Source organism: Fusarium oxysporum, chromosome VI, assembly GCF_013085055.1.
Source record: "Fusarium oxysporum Fo47 chromosome VI, complete sequence".
Taxonomy (NCBI): Eukaryota; Fungi; Ascomycota; class Sordariomycetes; order Hypocreales; family Nectriaceae; genus Fusarium; species Fusarium oxysporum.
In genome coordinates, this window is record NC_072845.1 from 2,274,278 (window position 1) to 2,289,607 (window position 15,330).

General features: G+C 48.6%; 7 protein-coding genes across 7 annotated transcripts; 5 read left to right on the forward strand and 2 right to left on the reverse strand.

The window, feature by feature from the left end:
* Positions 1-228: 228 nt before the first annotated feature.
* Positions 229-6,675, forward strand: FOBCDRAFT_226068 (nuclear protein 96-domain-containing protein). Its single transcript, XM_031186459.3, has 5 exons — positions 229-452; positions 553-4,304; positions 4,413-4,643; positions 4,693-6,288; positions 6,345-6,675. The coding sequence occupies exons 1-5, from the start codon at positions 335-337 to the stop codon at positions 6,453-6,455; spliced, it is 5,808 nt and encodes a 1,935-aa protein (XP_031037594.3). The 5' UTR covers positions 229-334; the 3' UTR covers positions 6,456-6,675.
* A 113-nt stretch (positions 6,676-6,788) lies between these two features.
* FOBCDRAFT_226069 (uncharacterized protein) lies at positions 6,789-7,608 on the forward strand. The gene has a single exon (XM_059609704.1). It carries the CDS (start codon positions 6,800-6,802, stop codon positions 7,496-7,498), a length of 699 nt encoding a protein of 232 aa, XP_059467379.1. The 5' UTR covers positions 6,789-6,799; the 3' UTR covers positions 7,499-7,608.
* A 47-nt stretch (positions 7,609-7,655) lies between these two features.
* On the reverse strand, positions 7,656-8,400 carry FOBCDRAFT_320689 (uncharacterized protein; the record flags this gene model as incomplete). Its single annotated transcript, XM_031186457.2, has 3 exons — positions 7,656-7,939; positions 8,005-8,127; positions 8,190-8,400. The coding sequence occupies 3 exons, from the start codon at positions 8,398-8,400 to the stop codon at positions 7,656-7,658; spliced, it is 618 nt and encodes a 205-aa protein (XP_031037592.2).
* A 1,604-nt stretch (positions 8,401-10,004) lies between these two features.
* FOBCDRAFT_275618 (uncharacterized protein) lies at positions 10,005-10,617 on the forward strand (the record flags this gene model as incomplete). Its single annotated transcript, XM_031186456.2, has 3 exons — positions 10,005-10,041; positions 10,093-10,173; positions 10,241-10,617. The coding sequence occupies 3 exons, from the start codon at positions 10,005-10,007 to the stop codon at positions 10,615-10,617; spliced, it is 495 nt and encodes a 164-aa protein (XP_031037591.2).
* Positions 10,618-11,196: 579 nt separating this feature from the next.
* On the forward strand, positions 11,197-11,755 carry FOBCDRAFT_320690 (uncharacterized protein; the record flags this gene model as incomplete). The annotated part of the gene is made up of 1 exon (XM_031186455.3): positions 11,197-11,755. Exon 1 carries the CDS (start codon positions 11,252-11,254, stop codon positions 11,753-11,755), a length of 504 nt encoding a protein of 167 aa, XP_031037590.2. The 5' UTR covers positions 11,197-11,251.
* A 35-nt stretch (positions 11,756-11,790) lies between these two features.
* On the reverse strand, positions 11,791-13,531 carry FOBCDRAFT_320691 (uncharacterized protein). Its single transcript, XM_059612051.1, has 4 exons — positions 13,464-13,531; positions 12,789-13,409; positions 12,603-12,737; positions 11,791-12,550 (listed from the first exon to the last, which is right to left on the reverse strand). Exons 1-4 carry the CDS (start codon positions 13,512-13,514, stop codon positions 11,801-11,803), a joined length of 1,557 nt encoding a protein of 518 aa, XP_059465145.1. The 5' UTR covers positions 13,515-13,531; the 3' UTR covers positions 11,791-11,800.
* Positions 13,532-14,134: 603 nt separating this feature from the next.
* On the forward strand, positions 14,135-15,298 carry FOBCDRAFT_203126 (uncharacterized protein; the record flags this gene model as incomplete). Its single annotated transcript, XM_031186453.2, has 1 exon — positions 14,135-15,298. The coding sequence occupies one exon, from the start codon at positions 14,135-14,137 to the stop codon at positions 15,296-15,298; it is 1,164 nt and encodes a 387-aa protein (XP_031037588.2).
* Positions 15,299-15,330: the final 32 nt, after the last annotated feature.

Consider the following 15,330-nt stretch of genomic DNA (forward strand, 5'->3'; position numbering starts at 1 on the left):
GCTGACGTTGAGTCTGCCTTGGTACCTTTGAAGCAGGTAGATTTTAGGCCTACCGCAGGCATCAGTGACTCAACCAGTAGGTAGCTCTGGCGCAAAACCTGATTGGCTGTTCAAGCTCAAGAACCAATCAAGCTACAAAATTCTTGTCTGAGGCAGCAACGCACTGGGGCCTAGGTGCGACAGACCTTAAGCTACTAAAGCCACTGAGGTACCTCACCCTAGCTCAATCAACTTCTCTTCTCCACATGCACGCTCATACGCGTGCTCGCCCTGAAAAATCGCAGGAGCGCAGACTGACATCCACTCCTTAACTACTTCATCATCGGCGACCATCATGTCTTTCGGCGGCGGCTTCGGCGGCTTCGGCCAAAACAACAACACTTCTGGTGGCCTCTTTGGAGCCGGAAATAATAATAATAATACCACCACAGGCGGCTTTGGCTCAACATCCGGTACGCAAATTTTACTTCATCGCATCGCTGTCATCTACCATTGAGAGAGGAATCCAGTGCGCGAAGCTCTATCGACATCGAAATACTAACAGCATCTTAGGCGGCTTTGGATCGACAAATACTGCTGGCGGCTTTGGAGCTAAACCTGCATTCGGTTCTACCCCTACCAACACAGGAGGTGGCCTCTTCGGCTCCTCGACTGCCAACAACAACACCAGCACTGGCACAGGGTTTGGAGGTTTTGGAAGCAACACAAACAACACCACATCAGCGTTCGGTAGCAACACAGGAGGTGGTATGTTTGGAGGCAACACTGCCAACAAGACTGGCTTTGGCACCACAGCCAACACCGGCGGATCGCTCTTCGGAGGAGGCAACAACACCACCACCACCACCACCGCGGCGACGGGCTTCGGCTCTGGATTCGGCTCTGGCACAGGATTTGGCGCCTCAAGCACCAATACCCTTGGCGGCGCTGCGGGCGACCCTCCTGGCACTGCAGTTGCGGCCTTCCAAGCATGGAGCGAGAAGGAAGCCAACAGTACCTCGACCAACTCTTACCAAAACATTCTTTTCCAAGACCCTTACAAGAAGTGGTCGGCTGACGAACTTCGACTTGCCGATTACGTTCAAGGAAGACGACATGGCAATGCTACTGGTGGTGGTGCGTTTGGCGTGAGCTCAGGTTTTGGCGGAGGGTTTGGAACTAACACAAATACCACCGCAGCTTCAGGCTTTGGGGCGAACACGACGGCCAACACTGGTGGTGGTCTTTTCGGATCCAACACGAACAACAACACTTCAACACCCAGCACTGGCTTTGGCTCGACTGGTTTTGGAGCAACCAACAACAACACCGCCAGCGGAGGCTTGTTTGGCAGCACTGCGAACAAACCTGCTGGAGGCCTATTCGGCAGCACCACCACGCAGGCGAACCAGACTGGCGGCGGTCTTTTTGGAGGAGGAAACACCAACACTACAGGTGGCTTTGGTAGCACGAACACCACCGGAACTGGCTTCGGTCAGACGAACACGAATACCGGTGGTGGACTGTTCGGAGCCGCTCAGAACAAGCCTGCCGGTACCGGGTTCAGCTTCGGAAACACGAATACCAGCACTACGGGTGGATTTGGAGCCAGCACCACAAATAACGCGTTTGGCGCAAACAACAACACTGCAAACAGCGGCGGTGGTCTCTTCGGCGGCAACAACACTCAAGCTGCCGGCACTAGTGGTGGCCTCTTTGGACAGAACAACAACCAGACACAGCAAAACACCGGTGGTGGCCTCTTTGGCCAGAGCAACCAAACACAACAGTCGGGCGGATTGTTTGGCAACAACCAACAGAAGCCTGCTGGTACTGGCTTATTCGGCAACGCAAACACTGGCACAACTGGCACTAGTGGTGGCCTATTTGGCAACAATCAACAGCAGACGAACACGACTGGCTTTGGTGCCGCCAACAACAATGCTACTGGTGGTCTGTTCGGTAGCAAGCCTGCCCCAACTGGTGGCCTTTTCGGAAACAGTACCACAGCTCAAACGAATACAGCTGGAACTGGCTTCGGCGGCGGTTTGGCCTCAAATACTCAGATGAACCAAAATACCGGCGGCCTTTTTGGTGCTGCCAATAACCAGCAGCAAAAGCCCAGTCTGTTCGGTGGCAGCACCAACAATGCTGGAAGCAGTCTCTTTGGCGGCCAAAACAACCAGAACGCTGGATCTTCTCTGTTCGGCGGCAGCACAAACCAGCAACAGCAACAAAATGGAGCTTCAATCCTGGGAAACAGCCAGTCCGTCAACGCCCCTCAGGGCCTAACTGCCAACCTCAACGACGTTTCGGCATTCGGTTCTCCTGGTCTGTTTGCTGGTCTCGGTGGAAACGAAGTCCAGAATCCAGGACCCCTGGCTACTCCATTGAGTGGTGGTTCAAAGCCAAGAAGAAGCTCGATTCTGCCTATGTATAAGCTGGCTCCGGCTTCCGCTTCTCGATATGCTACTCCCCAAAAGCGAGGCTTCGGTTTTTCCTATAGCAACTACGGAACCCCCTCGGGTAGCCCCGCCAGTAGCATTTCCAGCACACCTGGAAACCTCGGTCACAGTTTGTTAGGCTCTAGCCGATCTGGAAATCTCAGTAAAAGCCTGTCGACCAACAACCTGCGCCGCAGCTTCAACACCGAAGACAGTATTCTTGCCCCCGGAGCTTTCTCTAATGGATCTCAGCCCAGGTGGTATGGAAGCACTGGCTCCAAGAAGCTCGTTATCAACAGAGACATCAGGAGTGATCTCTTTTCCACACCGCAGAAGGACAGAGCCGCAGATGCCGGAACTGGTTCCCGAAAGCTCTCCAAGCGTGTCAGTTTTGACACAAGCAACGTTGACATGGATGACAGCACACCTGTTCGTGGTGCCCTTCCTGCTGCTAGCGATGTTGACAGCCCAGCCAACGACGAGACCCCCCGTCAGACCCGCACAGCCAATGGCTCGAACGGTTCGACCGGCTCCAAGACTCCTGAAATGGAGGAAGTTAAGGGCAACGAGCTGGCTATCGTTCATGAGGAGGACAACACTGCCACTCCCGAGGCTTCATCTAACAGTACCGCTGATAATGCTCCCGGACAATACTGGATGTCACCTCCCTTGGAGGATCTTGAAAAGTTGAACCGCATGCAGCGCCAAAAGGTTGATGGCTTCACTGTCGGTCGTGACAACGTTGGCTACGTTTCTTTCAAGGTCCCTGTGGACATCAGCAACATTGATCTGGCTGATATCTGTGGTAACCTTATTGTGCTTGAGCCTCGATCTGCTACAGTCTACCCGGTATCAGCCAAGAAACCGCCAGTCGGCAAGGGCCTCAACGTTCCGGCCAGGATTGCTCTCGAGCAGTCATGGCCCCGCGGTGGTAAGCGTATCGCCAATGACCCTAAACGATTTAACAAGCACGTTGAGCGTCTCAAGCGAATCGAGAACACAACTTTTGAGAGCTACGACAAGGAGACTGGTGTCTGGGTCTTCTCAGTAGAGCACTTCACCACTTATGGCCTTGATGACGATGATTCCGACGACGAGGAGATGACGCAGAACGAGCCAGCCGCCCCCCAGGAGGTGGCTCTCGATGCTTCCATCAACTCCGTCAACTCCCCCATGGAAGATGACACATTCGAGTTTCGAAGACATCGAGGTCTTCCCGGTGGTTTCGACGATGAAGCTCAAGCCCTACAACCCCAGTTCTCTGGTGAGCAGTCTTTTTTAGGGGTTAGCTCCGCGGATTCCGCACCCAACGATGTCAGGCTGTCCCTCGAGGAGGAATACGCCGATGATATGGGTGATGAATATGACGTGTCCGAGGATGAAGACATGGCGAGGTCTTCTCTCGAACCGCATCTGGCCGCGGAGCTCGACGACAACTCGTCCGAGGGTGTTCCGGAAGCCGTGAAGGCGACTCCTGGAGGCATCCTCAGAGCTAGAATGCGAGCTGTTAAGGACTCTGCTGGTCCTGTGCAGCTGGAGGTTGCTGATGGGGATGATTGGATGGAGATGTTGAGAAAGACTGTCAGCCCAGTCAAGCGAGACCGACAGCTTTTGAGAGAGCTGAATGACTCTCCCTCAAGGCAGACGGGTCTACTGATCGACCTGGACAAGAGTGGATCAGACACTTTACGGAAATCATCCATTTGGAGGAAGAGTATTGCAAAGAACGATAGGTTGGACAATTTCGCGGCAAGCACCATTGGCATGGATAAAGGCCGTGGGTTTGCGACTAGCATCGACCTCATGAACTCATTGTTTGAGAAGCCCAAGCCAGCGCCCCAGAAACTTCAAGCCTCAGTCTCTGGCAAAGGCTTTCCCAAGGTCGGTTCCCTAGTTGTTACCTGAGTGGCCCCAGAATGTAATTCCTGGAGGTTTATGTATCTATTGACTTATAGTATATGAATTGATGCTAAAATTGATTTTGATTAGTGGCCCTACGAGCGACAAGACAAGACAATGACTTTGGACCGTTACGAAAAGACTTTCCACGACGCTGGCCGACCTACCTGGGGTCCTGACGAGACACTTGTTGTTCCTCGACCACTGGCTTCAGAAGGCAGCCGACGATCTCTCACCCATAATACCGACCTTGTTTCTTTTCAACGTTGTTCGATTCAGACTGAAAAGCAAGAGCTCCGCCTAGCCTCATTCGCAATGGAGGTTAGTTATTGAGCATCGACCTCCAGACATATGCTGACTCGTCATGTAGCAATCCAAGCGATACCTGGGCAACCAGGATAAGCTCACTGAAATCCGAATTGTTGATGATGTTCCTTTTGCCTCCCTCAACGTTACTCACTTGCAGGATGTCTTCCACCATCAGGACATGAACGATCCCGCAAGCATGCAGGAGAAGCACGTCTGGGAGTTGGCCAGTATCCTTTTCGACTCGGTCAACGACAATAGCCAACCGGAGCACCTTCTCCGCAGGAACAAGCTGTCGCATTTCTGGTCTCTTCTTGTATACTCGGCCTCGGCTACGACTATCGGCCTGGCAGGATCGAGCGAAGAGAAGGCTGTTGCGTGTCTAGCTGGCCATCGGATCATCGATGCTTGTAAGCACCTTCTTGACGGAAAGAATTTCCGCCTGGCCACCTTGGTGCCTCTTATTGGCACTAGTGATGCTGCCAAGAAAGACATGCGAGAACAGCTCAAGGCATGGCACGATTCAAAGATGCTCTCGGAATTTTCAGAATCGATCCGTACCATCTACGAGCTCCTTTCGGGTAATGCATGTGTCTGCGAAGGTATGAAGGGAGTGCCTGTCGAGGACCGCCTAGACTCGTTTGTTATTTCGAAAAAGTTTGGACTCGACTGGAAGCAGGCCTTTGGTCTCCGACTGTGGTACTCGATCGCTCAGCAGGACGACCTAGCAGCTGCAGTGCATAGCTTCAAGAATGACATCGACCAGGAGAAGGAGTACCTTCCGTTGCCTTGGTATATTGATCAGGGTATCAAGCCCTTGTGGGATGATGTCGACTCCGATCGCCGGCAAGATCTTCTCTGGGGTCTTTTACAGTTGTACGCCAATGACAGCACCGACCTGGAGGCTGTGTTGCGCCCTGAAAACTCGCAGCTCTCTCCACTCGACATGCGGCTGACTTGGCAACTCGGCCTTGCCCTTGCATCTAGTGGCAAGGTTTCTTTCGGCCAGGATGGTGCTGAAAAGGCCGACGCCGCTACTCTTGCTTTTGCCTCGCAACTTGCAAGCGCCGGTGAATGGCTCGAGGCAGTGTTCGTTTTGCTGCATCTGAGCAAGCCCCTTGCCCGCAAGATAGCTATCCAGGAACATCTTGCCCGACATGCTGGCTTCATCGGCGATGAAAACTCTTCCGCTTTCCAGGTACTCACCGAAAAGTTCCAAATCCCTTCGTTGTGGATCTGGGAGGCCCTGGCTCTGTACATGCGCAGTGTTAAGAAGGATGCGTACTCAGAAGTGCAATGCCTCCTGCGCGCCGGCTCTTTTGTGGAAGCTCACCGTGTTCTTGTTAAGGAGGTTGCACCGCTAGCTATTGTTGAACGCGACTACGTGGACCTCTCTGCTCTTCTCTCTCAGTTTGAAGGCCGACAAGAGCTCATCTCGGACTGGCCGCTTGGAGGAGAGATCTACAATTTCTTCCTTCAGCTCATTCAGCATCGCGCGAGGCATGAGACTGCACCGCAGGCAGTTTTGGAGAAGCTTCTTGCAGGCTTGCACGCGATGGACAAGGAAACAGGAGATTCCGGAGTCCTGCGGTACGCTGCCGTGTCAGACATGGCGGATGAGACTGCCAAGGAGATTGTTAAAGCCAGCAAGAAGAGACAGGTATGTTTTAGCAAATGGATTACAAGGTTGGAACAGTTACTAACTATACATTTCAGGATATGGAGTTAAGGTCTAGGATTCTCAACCTGCCTTTGACACAAGATCGTCTGTTGGCTTACTCAGTGGACTTGAGCATGGACCGATACCGAGAAGTTATGTCTCACTAGGAGATGGACGTGGACGTGAACAGTATAGGATTGATGCCATATTGGAGTGGTTATACGATAGTCTAGTAATGCAGGTGGACGTACTAAAAAGGAGCAAGCGTGTCTTGAGGGTGTGAGAGTAGGGCGGGCATTCATTTATGGTCTCATGAGATCGACTTGTAGAAATAGTCTAGATAGTTGCATGGAGCATTGGTAATTAGGAAACAATTGCGTTTTGGGACCTCTTGTGTTGACTGTGATGTACTCCTAAAGTTGTAACTTTACTGCGGCAGACCTACCTTAGATTTATACGTGGGGTCAGTGGATCGTCAACCTCATTGGAAGTTTTGGCCACTGCAAAGCTGATGGTGAATTCAAATCATTTAGATGCCATCTTGCACCAAGTATTTGCAGGCTTCGTCATGTCTAAACCAAAGAATTGGCCAGATGGCTTCCCGTATCTCAAGGCACCTCTTCATGACAAGAGTCTAACTCCAACGCACATACAAGCTCTCAAAAACAAACCCTCTGCTCCAGGCGGCATTCCAATCATCCCATCGCCGGCGACAACAACACCGTGCAATCTGGTCAAAATCCAGCCCATTTCTGAGCCGTCACACCCAGCAAACGGTCAAAGTGGTCTCTTCGCAGCTCAGAATCTTGCGCCTGGTAGCTTCATTCTCGCGTATCTCGGCCGAGTGCACTCAGGCTCGGCATCCTCAACAGAGAGCGACTACGATTTATGGCTGGACCGAGAGCTTGACGCAGCTGTTGATGCAGCGAATGAAGGAAACGAGGGACGCTTCGTGAACGACTTTAGAGGCGTGGGGGAGAGAGCGAATGCGGAGTTTAGGACTGTTTGGTGCGAGCGATGGGGAGAGCTTTGTGTGGGAGTTTGGGTGCTTGGAGGTGGGAAGAAGAAGAAGGGAGTAGGGATTAAGAAGGGAGAGGAGATTCTTGTTAGCTACGGTAAAGGATTTTGGGGAGAGAGGAAAGCCGAGGAATATGAGTATGGTTATGAGGGAGACGATGGGGAGGGAGTTGGTAGTGAAGTCGCATCATGATGTGCACTTGGAGATGGAGATAGTTTCAGTTATTGTGTTTTGACGTCTTATCACCAACATCTTACTCAATTTCCATAAATGCAACAATAAAAATATTCATTGGATCCTTAGGTACTTGTCCTCTTTACCCTCGACTGTCGGTTCGACAACTACCAGTTTACAACTTGGAAGACCATTCGTTAACCTCCATGTCTGCTTCATTTGAGATGAAGGTAAGGAGGGTATTATTCATCAGAGAGTGGCTGGCCATGAGTGTACATAGCAAAGTCAAGACTTGGACGCCATAGGCAATACTCAAAAGGTCTACGGAACCGTCTATGTTGTCTAGCAGCATGATCTTGGCAGTCGCTAGAATGGAGGTGCCGATGCAGCCGAGCGCAGACAGAATGAGGAAGATGAAATGCATCTGAGCTTTTCTGTAGCACTTGTACATGTTCTGGCCTAAAGACAGTATCAGTCAGTACTGAGTAGTAGAGCGTTGGGGAGAAGCAGAATTGTTAATTTACCAAGTCCATTGTCGTCCCCAGGAGGAGGCATGCAGGCCTTGACTTTTGAAAGGCTCTTGGCCACAATGAAGATGATTGCGATGGATAGAAGGAGAGCGAAAACGGCGACCCCAGCGAAGGTGACTGTAACGTCAAGTTAGATGAGATCAGATTGAGACGGTTCTCGAGAGGGGTTGAGAACATACTCATTACATAAGAGTATTCATGGTCTAGAATGCTCTGAACATGTTCTCTGAGTGTTGCTGTTTCTGTTGCAGTGGCAGTTGGTCTAGATGCTGCTCTGTATGCTGCCTTGGCCGCTGCTCTGGCCATTTTTGGGAAGCCAAAGGCAGCAGAGTCAGGCCTCATAAGGTCATCGGCATCTAAAAAAGCGTTGAAGTTGCCGTCTCCAGACATGATGATGGTGGTGGTGGTGGTGGTGGTGGTGGTGATAAACTTGGGTAGACTTGGGTTTGATGATTTCAGGGTCGAGGATCGAGGAAAGAGAAGAGTATGGTGATAATAAAAGGAAGAATAAATAACAGAAGAACAACGTATTTATTCTCTTCAGCTTGAAGTTTAATCACAAAGTCAGGCGTGCATGTTGCACGCATGAATTGTACACCAATCACATAGATACTCGTGTTGTTCTTGTGGGCTTGTCGTGAAATCCAAGTAGAAATGAAAAATTCTATCTCAGTTGGAGCAAATAGAAACTCATTCTGGTTGCTTCTTCGAGTATAATACCATAACATGCCAAAGTTTAGACTCTTCGAATTGACCCTATCACTGAGCTTTTGGTTCTGGTTAAACTTTGGAGATGAATACTTTTGTATGATAATTAGGTACACGAGACATGCGCAAGAGTCTGTTTTGAAATTCTATATAGGCTTGATAATGGTTTCTTCCCTTCTTCTGCATCTTGCTTTCTCGGTTTCAAGATGCTCTATGTAAAGCATCACCATATGCGAATGCAGCCAAAGAGGAAAGACGATTCACACTCTGTTCTTAAAATACAGATACATTTTATTCTTTGACCCCTCAGATTGTGAAATCAAAAGCTCAATATCTACCAGCCTTAGGCAGCCTTATCCAGCGAATCTATATTTACTTTTGGGTAGACTCTACATGAGTGTACGATTTGACTCGTACCTGGTTGAGCACTCGCTTCATTATGCTCTTTCACCTCGCATCTGGCTGCTTGTTGACACCGTGAAGAATTCGTCGCCATATCTGTAATCTGTGTGTTATTTACAGTGATTACTAAGGTCTTTCTCTCATTTCCAGTATATTATCCTTGATGGTGCTATACAATAACGGCGCTCAAGGCCTTGGAGAGTATCCTTGGCTATCTCTCTTTGGGATTGAGCTATCCATGAATATCACGCTGTCTCTCACGTCAAACCATCTTCCATTTATTCAAGAAATATTTTCCACGCCGACTGGAGAGACTTTGTAGAACTTTGAATGGTTTAGATGCGGTCAACAGAGCGATGAGACAATAACCAAAAGGTAGCTTTCCTATCATTTTGTTTCTGAGAATTAAATGAAGCATATGTACTCTATAATGGTCTGAAAGTATTCACGGTGTTCATGATGATCTTCTCAAGCTTAGACATGGTTCATTGGGTCTACTTCGCTGAGTCTATTGTCACCACCTGACACTTGAAGACATGTCCTTCTCTGATACGAGCCTTTTGATGAGTTGAAGGTAATTCACTGATAGTATCTCTTCCGTTGGTAACAACCTCGCTCACGATTGGTAGAGAGCGTCTTCTTGATATGGCGCACAAACTATAAACGTGAGAGGCCAATTGACTTTTGGTCTGTATGTGCAGCTGTATCGATGCATTTTCTTGTGAGGTTTATGATAAAAGCAAATAAGTATATTTAATATGAGGATCTTTTTCTCCTGTGCTGTCTTCAAATTCCTTTCTCCTTCCTGTCAAACATCTCATCACTACAGCTCAATCTTTACTGCCAGACTCCAACACGAGTAATCATCCGTAATAGGCGCCAACATGTCTCTAACGGGAGACAAACAACGCCTTGCCATGCGTTAGTGTTTTGAACTGGGTGGTAATTTGTAACTTATACTGACTCTTCTAGGTTATGGCTATGTTTTAGTAGCCATGGCTCAGTTATCCCTGGTCATCGTCGCATCTGTCCTCCACAAGGACATCACGCCATGTAAGAAATAAACACTCATTGATATGCCCGAGTATTTGGAATTGTATGACTGACTCTTTCGTTCCAGATACAACAGCCGCGTATAAGAGCTACCAAAGAGCAACACGTATCACCAGCGGAATGGCCTTTCTCCTCATGGCAGTCCAAGTCTACCTCTCCGTCATCGTCACCCTCCTCGACGGCCCCAAGGTTGTCATTTTGTGGTTTCTTATCGCCCAACTAGTATCTACGGTGTACTTTTGCTATATCCCCTTCAAGTACCTCAAAGGTGTCGCACCGCCCATGGAAGATGAATGGCTCCTGGCTGATCAGGATGACTTGGAGCTGAAGCTTCTCTCGGACAAGATGGATCCGTCATCCCTGAACGGACAAAGCAGGGTTGCAGACTATAAAACCGTGGAACTTGTACGGTTGTCTAGGCCTGGGGATGCTTGTCGTGTGTAAGACGTTGTCACTGAACTGAGAATGGCGGGAGGGTCTCTCGAGAATGTAGATCAACGTCTCTCAACGGGCTCCAAGGTGAGCTTGATTATCGTTTAGCGAGATAGATGTCCAGGTTACCTGGAAGATGAGGTATACTATGTAACCTTGACTCTTGGTTTATCGCTTGTAGAGTTCTAAGTGTCTACTAAGGTACACAGATACAACGCAATAGTTGCAGACTGGTTTAATAGAACTAATGTCACTGTCATATGCTTCTATGTGACTCTTCAGTGACTTACCTATATATATAAACCCAACGTTTTGTTAGTGTGACTCTGCTCCACCACTTACATCTTCACCGTAGCATCGCCATTCGTGGGGGTTTCCTAATTGGGAAAGCGGCGCGAGGAACCTTGCATATTGAGGTTGAGCTGACGATCACGACCAAAAGGTCAAGCAAGATACGGCTGACGCTCGCGCTCTCCAAGGGCCGGACATACTTACAAACCATGTATAAATAAGACTATTGCTCTCTTTTAGTCTTTCTTATATCTCAATCATCCGATCAATCTCACATCTCCATCTTCCCATATCCATCCATATATTCTTCACTTACACGGAATACACATACCGATCATTACCTATCTCATCAACCATGACGTCTCAAACCTCAAACTCTTCTCCTCGTCTTGTACGAACTACACACAATGAGGATGGAACCTCCATTTTTGTCCCTGACGCAAATGTCACACCCTTTCAACCCTTTGGTCCTCAAAGCAGTGGCTTCAACATCTTCGACGTCCGTCAAAATGTTCCCATCAACAACACAGACTCTATCCCATCATTTGAGAACTCTCTTCCGAGATGTCCTCCTAAAGGATCCCTCTTCTGCATGACCCAGATCCAACCTGGTGGCAAAGCACCTATGCACCGTACCAAAAGCCTTGACTACGCTGTAGTTCTGTCGGGTGAGATCGTGCTGGGGCTCGACGGTGGAGAGGAAAAGACTGTCAAGCAAGGAGAGGTCATTGTTCAACAGGGCGTGAATCACAGCTGGGAGAATAGGGGCGACGTTACGTGCCAGATCATCTTTGTCATGATTGGTGCTGAAACTATCACTCTTAAGGATGGAACGGAATTGGAGGAGACTGTGTTCTGATGACATAAGGGAGTGTACTACTGTGATTTTCGTATGCTTATATGACTAGATCTCGGATAGAACACCCAGGCTTGACTTCATGCCTGTACACTCTCTGATCCTCCCAAACACTCTCTGTGCATCGTCCTTCTGTGAATTTGTAGTTAAGGCACTCTGACTTTTGATGATTTTCGTCGGCCAAAGCAGAAGGTATGCACCGACGGCCTGCCAACGAGCCGTCTTTGACTCCGAGTGCCATCTACCGAGGTGATCGATATCGCCAAACGATTGAGGAACAGTTGCCAGGACCTCACTAGCCAAAAGCTGGACAGTATTGATTGATTCCGTGATCCGAGTTGTGACACCAGAGTCTGATGGTAGTGCAGTATTGACCTTTTCCAAGCAAGCTACCAGTTTCTGATGAAGAATGATGCGTGCAGTACGGTGATAATTCCACTCATAGGCCATCCATAAGTCTGGATGAAGCTGAATAGACTCTGGCAACCAGAGTTTGGACTCTCTGTTATCGAGTATTTCCCCACGAGATTTAGTCTGAAAGCTCCATTCTGGTTTTTTTCGCCAGCGAGTAGCCTCTTGATCAAGTCGAAGCATCTCATCGATCAGGTCTAACAAATGGTGTGCTTCAATGTCTCCAGCATCGATGGAAGTCAGTAACTGATTTGCTTGTTGACACATTTGGTTGATTGCTAGACCGTCCTTCTCTAGCTTTACCGAAGCCATATTGTCGTTCAACGTCTCAAGCCAATCTTGCGATTCAGGTAGTGGGCTTAATTGCTTAGCCAAATGTTGCTTTTGCTTCAAATTGTAAGTTCAGTATTTACATGGGCGGAGAATCAGGCTTGCTTACCAGTCTATGGTGAACTAGACGGAACAGGCCCCAGCCACGGGGGTCATGGAATTGCTCATGGCCACGCAGTCGCAATATATGTGCCATGCCTTGGGCGTGCGCACCAGTCATTAGCGAATCAGGTATAAAGAGCGTCTGTAAGAGTATAAGCTTGGTAGATTGAGTGTAGTTGTGCAGTGTATTCACCTCAAATATGTCCAGCATAACCACTGTCATCAAATCGTAATCATCTGGTGTCTTGTTCTTTTCAGCCAAAGATTGTCCAAGGGCACTAAGAGCATGGCCATAGTACTCTAGTGACCTCTTGGCTAATTCCTCTGAGCTTTGTTCACGAGAAAGGTCTGCGAAAGCACATGCTTGAACAGCAAATCTCAACGCATAACGGCCCTCAATGTTGACTTCTTTGAACAAGCAGGGGAGATGCTCGAGAAAACCAGGAGAGGATGACTCGTTACAAGGAAGCAACACATATTTATCCATGAATGTGTTCGCTATTTGGTCATCCTTGGAGACGGGCTCTGTTTTGGACTGGTCTTTTAACCATGGAAATGCTGCTGGGAGATTGATAGAAGCAGTTGAAGAGAACGAGCTCTCGGAGGCACGTTCAACTGATCTACTTCTGGTGCGATGATCTCGAGGAGATTTGGAGGTGTTAGAACGAGACGAGTTGGAAGGAGTAAAAGTTTGACTTTTCAGGACAACTTTTGCAGTTTCGTGTTGGAACATAAGGTCGCCTTCATCTCGATACCCTACACATAGCTCATTGCGGGCGATACAACGTTGACATGAAGGGCGACTGCGGTCGCACTATGATAATTCAGATTAACTCTCACCGAAAAGAATAATACACTTGGTAAATACCTTGACTCGTCGTTGGCGGCAGCGAAGACAGCCTCTACTTCGATGTGACATTATTGTTGCTATTGCTTACATGTAGTTGAAAGGTCCAAGTTACCCCACGACACTAGTCAACTTGAGTCTCTATAAGAGCCAGGGCCATCAAATAGTCATAAGATCATGAACAAGAGACCAGATAAAACAAATCTCTAAAGTATGATAATGCATTGGCTTATCGGAAGGGATCGGACTATCGACATGAGCCTAAGGCTTACGTCAACTTCCAGCAAATGGAGCATTAGTGTTCACTCTCAAGTCTAAGAAAGAATATATCGCCAGAAATACTGTTTCCTAAGAATTAATACATATTCTAAACACCTGTTCAGGGTTTCTGAATGAGTAATTCGCCTTCGAGACACAGGGATGTTCGGTAACCTATCCTTTGTTCATAAACACCATGTCGAACAACAGATCTCAGATATCTCCTGTCCAACTGAACAACATGACACTTGCCCGTAGCTCTATGAAGAAGACCCCGAAAGATGACACAGCCAGTCAACTATATAATCGTAGCCTGTCTTCGATATAATGACAATCTCAACGACTATCAAATCACATGCACTTTTTGCGATTTCAGCTTCAATAACCGGTTTTAATCACCAACATTCCCCAAGATATACAAGAAAATCATCAAAATGCCTTCATTCAATGATCATCGCATTAGAAAGTCCTATCCTCGTAGCAGAGGTCTCATCCGCGACAGAAACTTCCAACAGTCTCTGAATATCGACACCAGCCACCGCATTAATAAATTCAAGGCTAATATCTTTGCTCACACGCACTTCTCACCGAACGAACCCAACCGACCAACCAGGAAACAGGAAGAGACATGGCTTCACGTTGAGCAGAAAGACTCTGTTTCTTTTCTCATGTCTTCTCTTCACTCTGCGGCTGACGACTGGGAGTGTAAGGACTGTAGCTGGCAGCTTCGTAACCTGGCAGCCAAGTTCTACACTCAATTCCACTCATACAACAAGGGGCTACCTACTTCTCATCCTGTTGAACTGACTACTCCAGAACCTGTATCTTATCGACGACGTCGTCGTCGAGACTCAGACGCAACGTCAACGCGCTCTGCTTCCTCTGCAAGAAGCTCTGTTTCTTCTAACCTTGGAAGCGATGTTGCGTATCTCAGACGCTGCGCACTGACAAAAGACGTTGGACAGGACGGCCAATCCTTCTACGGAGTGCATCAGGCTCATCTTGACCTCAGCCTCGGAGAGACTGTCAGCGTTCACATGCGTCCAACTGACCAGAGGCGAAAACTCAACGAACTCGGGCCTGGAACCATCATCTCGGCTCCTTTCCATAGCCAGAACCGCGACGACAAAGTATCAACAACAAAGTATCACACAGCAGTCTCTGGCTTCGGCCCCATCTACTCCAAGTACCGCAAGATGATCACCATCGAGATTTGGGGAGACCATGCCGTTTGCCTGCCCATTTACAGTTACAACGGCAAAGGTCTTGAGAACCGTGGAGGCATGGCAGACGAGTACATGGATATTCGTGATATCGATGACGAGGAGCCTGAAGATGGTGATACCCATCGCAAACCGCTCATGGCTATCCGCAGTGAAGGGTGGCATGGTAAGAACACCTTCATCTGTGGCAGGTCAGTTGTCAAACTAACTGAGAAAACCACTCACCACGCGTTCGAAAAGTGCTCGATCGAAGGATCTCTCAAAAGATCCGACTTTCAACGCATGTACAAAGCCTATCTTGGACTTCTGCAGTCAAAGGCGCTGGACGTCTTTGGCAAACCTGTCGAGGCTACCATTATACCAGACAAAACATAAACTAACAATAGGTAAGTCACATAGTTCTCTCT

What these genes read in the sequence shown, in the direction of transcription:
- FOBCDRAFT_226068 (XM_031186459.3), top strand. Translation starts at nt 335, where the DNA reads ATGTCTTTCGGCGGCGGCTTCGGCGGCTTCGGCCAAAACAACAACACT. An exon ending in CGGCTTTGGCTCAACATCCG is followed by an intron (nt 453 to 552) that starts GTACGCAAATTT and finishes ACAGCATCTTAG; the next exon opens with GCGGCTTTGGATCGACAAAT. An exon ending in AAGCCAGCAAGAAGAGACAG is followed by an intron (nt 6,289 to 6,344) that starts GTATGTTTTAGC and finishes TATACATTTCAG; the next exon opens with GATATGGAGTTAAGGTCTAG.
- FOBCDRAFT_226069 (XM_059609704.1), top strand. Translation starts at nt 6,800, where the DNA reads ATGGTGAATTCAAATCATTTAGATGCCATCTTGCACCAAGTATTTGCA.
- FOBCDRAFT_320691 (XM_059612051.1), bottom strand. Translation starts at nt 13,514, where the DNA reads ATGTCACATCGAAGTAGAGGCTGTCTTCGCTGCCGCCAACGACGAGTC. An exon ending in TTATGCTGGACATATTTGAG is followed by an intron (nt 12,738 to 12,788) that starts GTGAATACACTG and finishes ATACTCTTACAG; the next exon opens with ACGCTCTTTATACCTGATTC. An exon ending in GTCTAGTTCACCATAGACTG is followed by an intron (nt 12,551 to 12,602) that starts GTAAGCAAGCCT and finishes TACAATTTGAAG; the next exon opens with CAAAAGCAACATTTGGCTAA.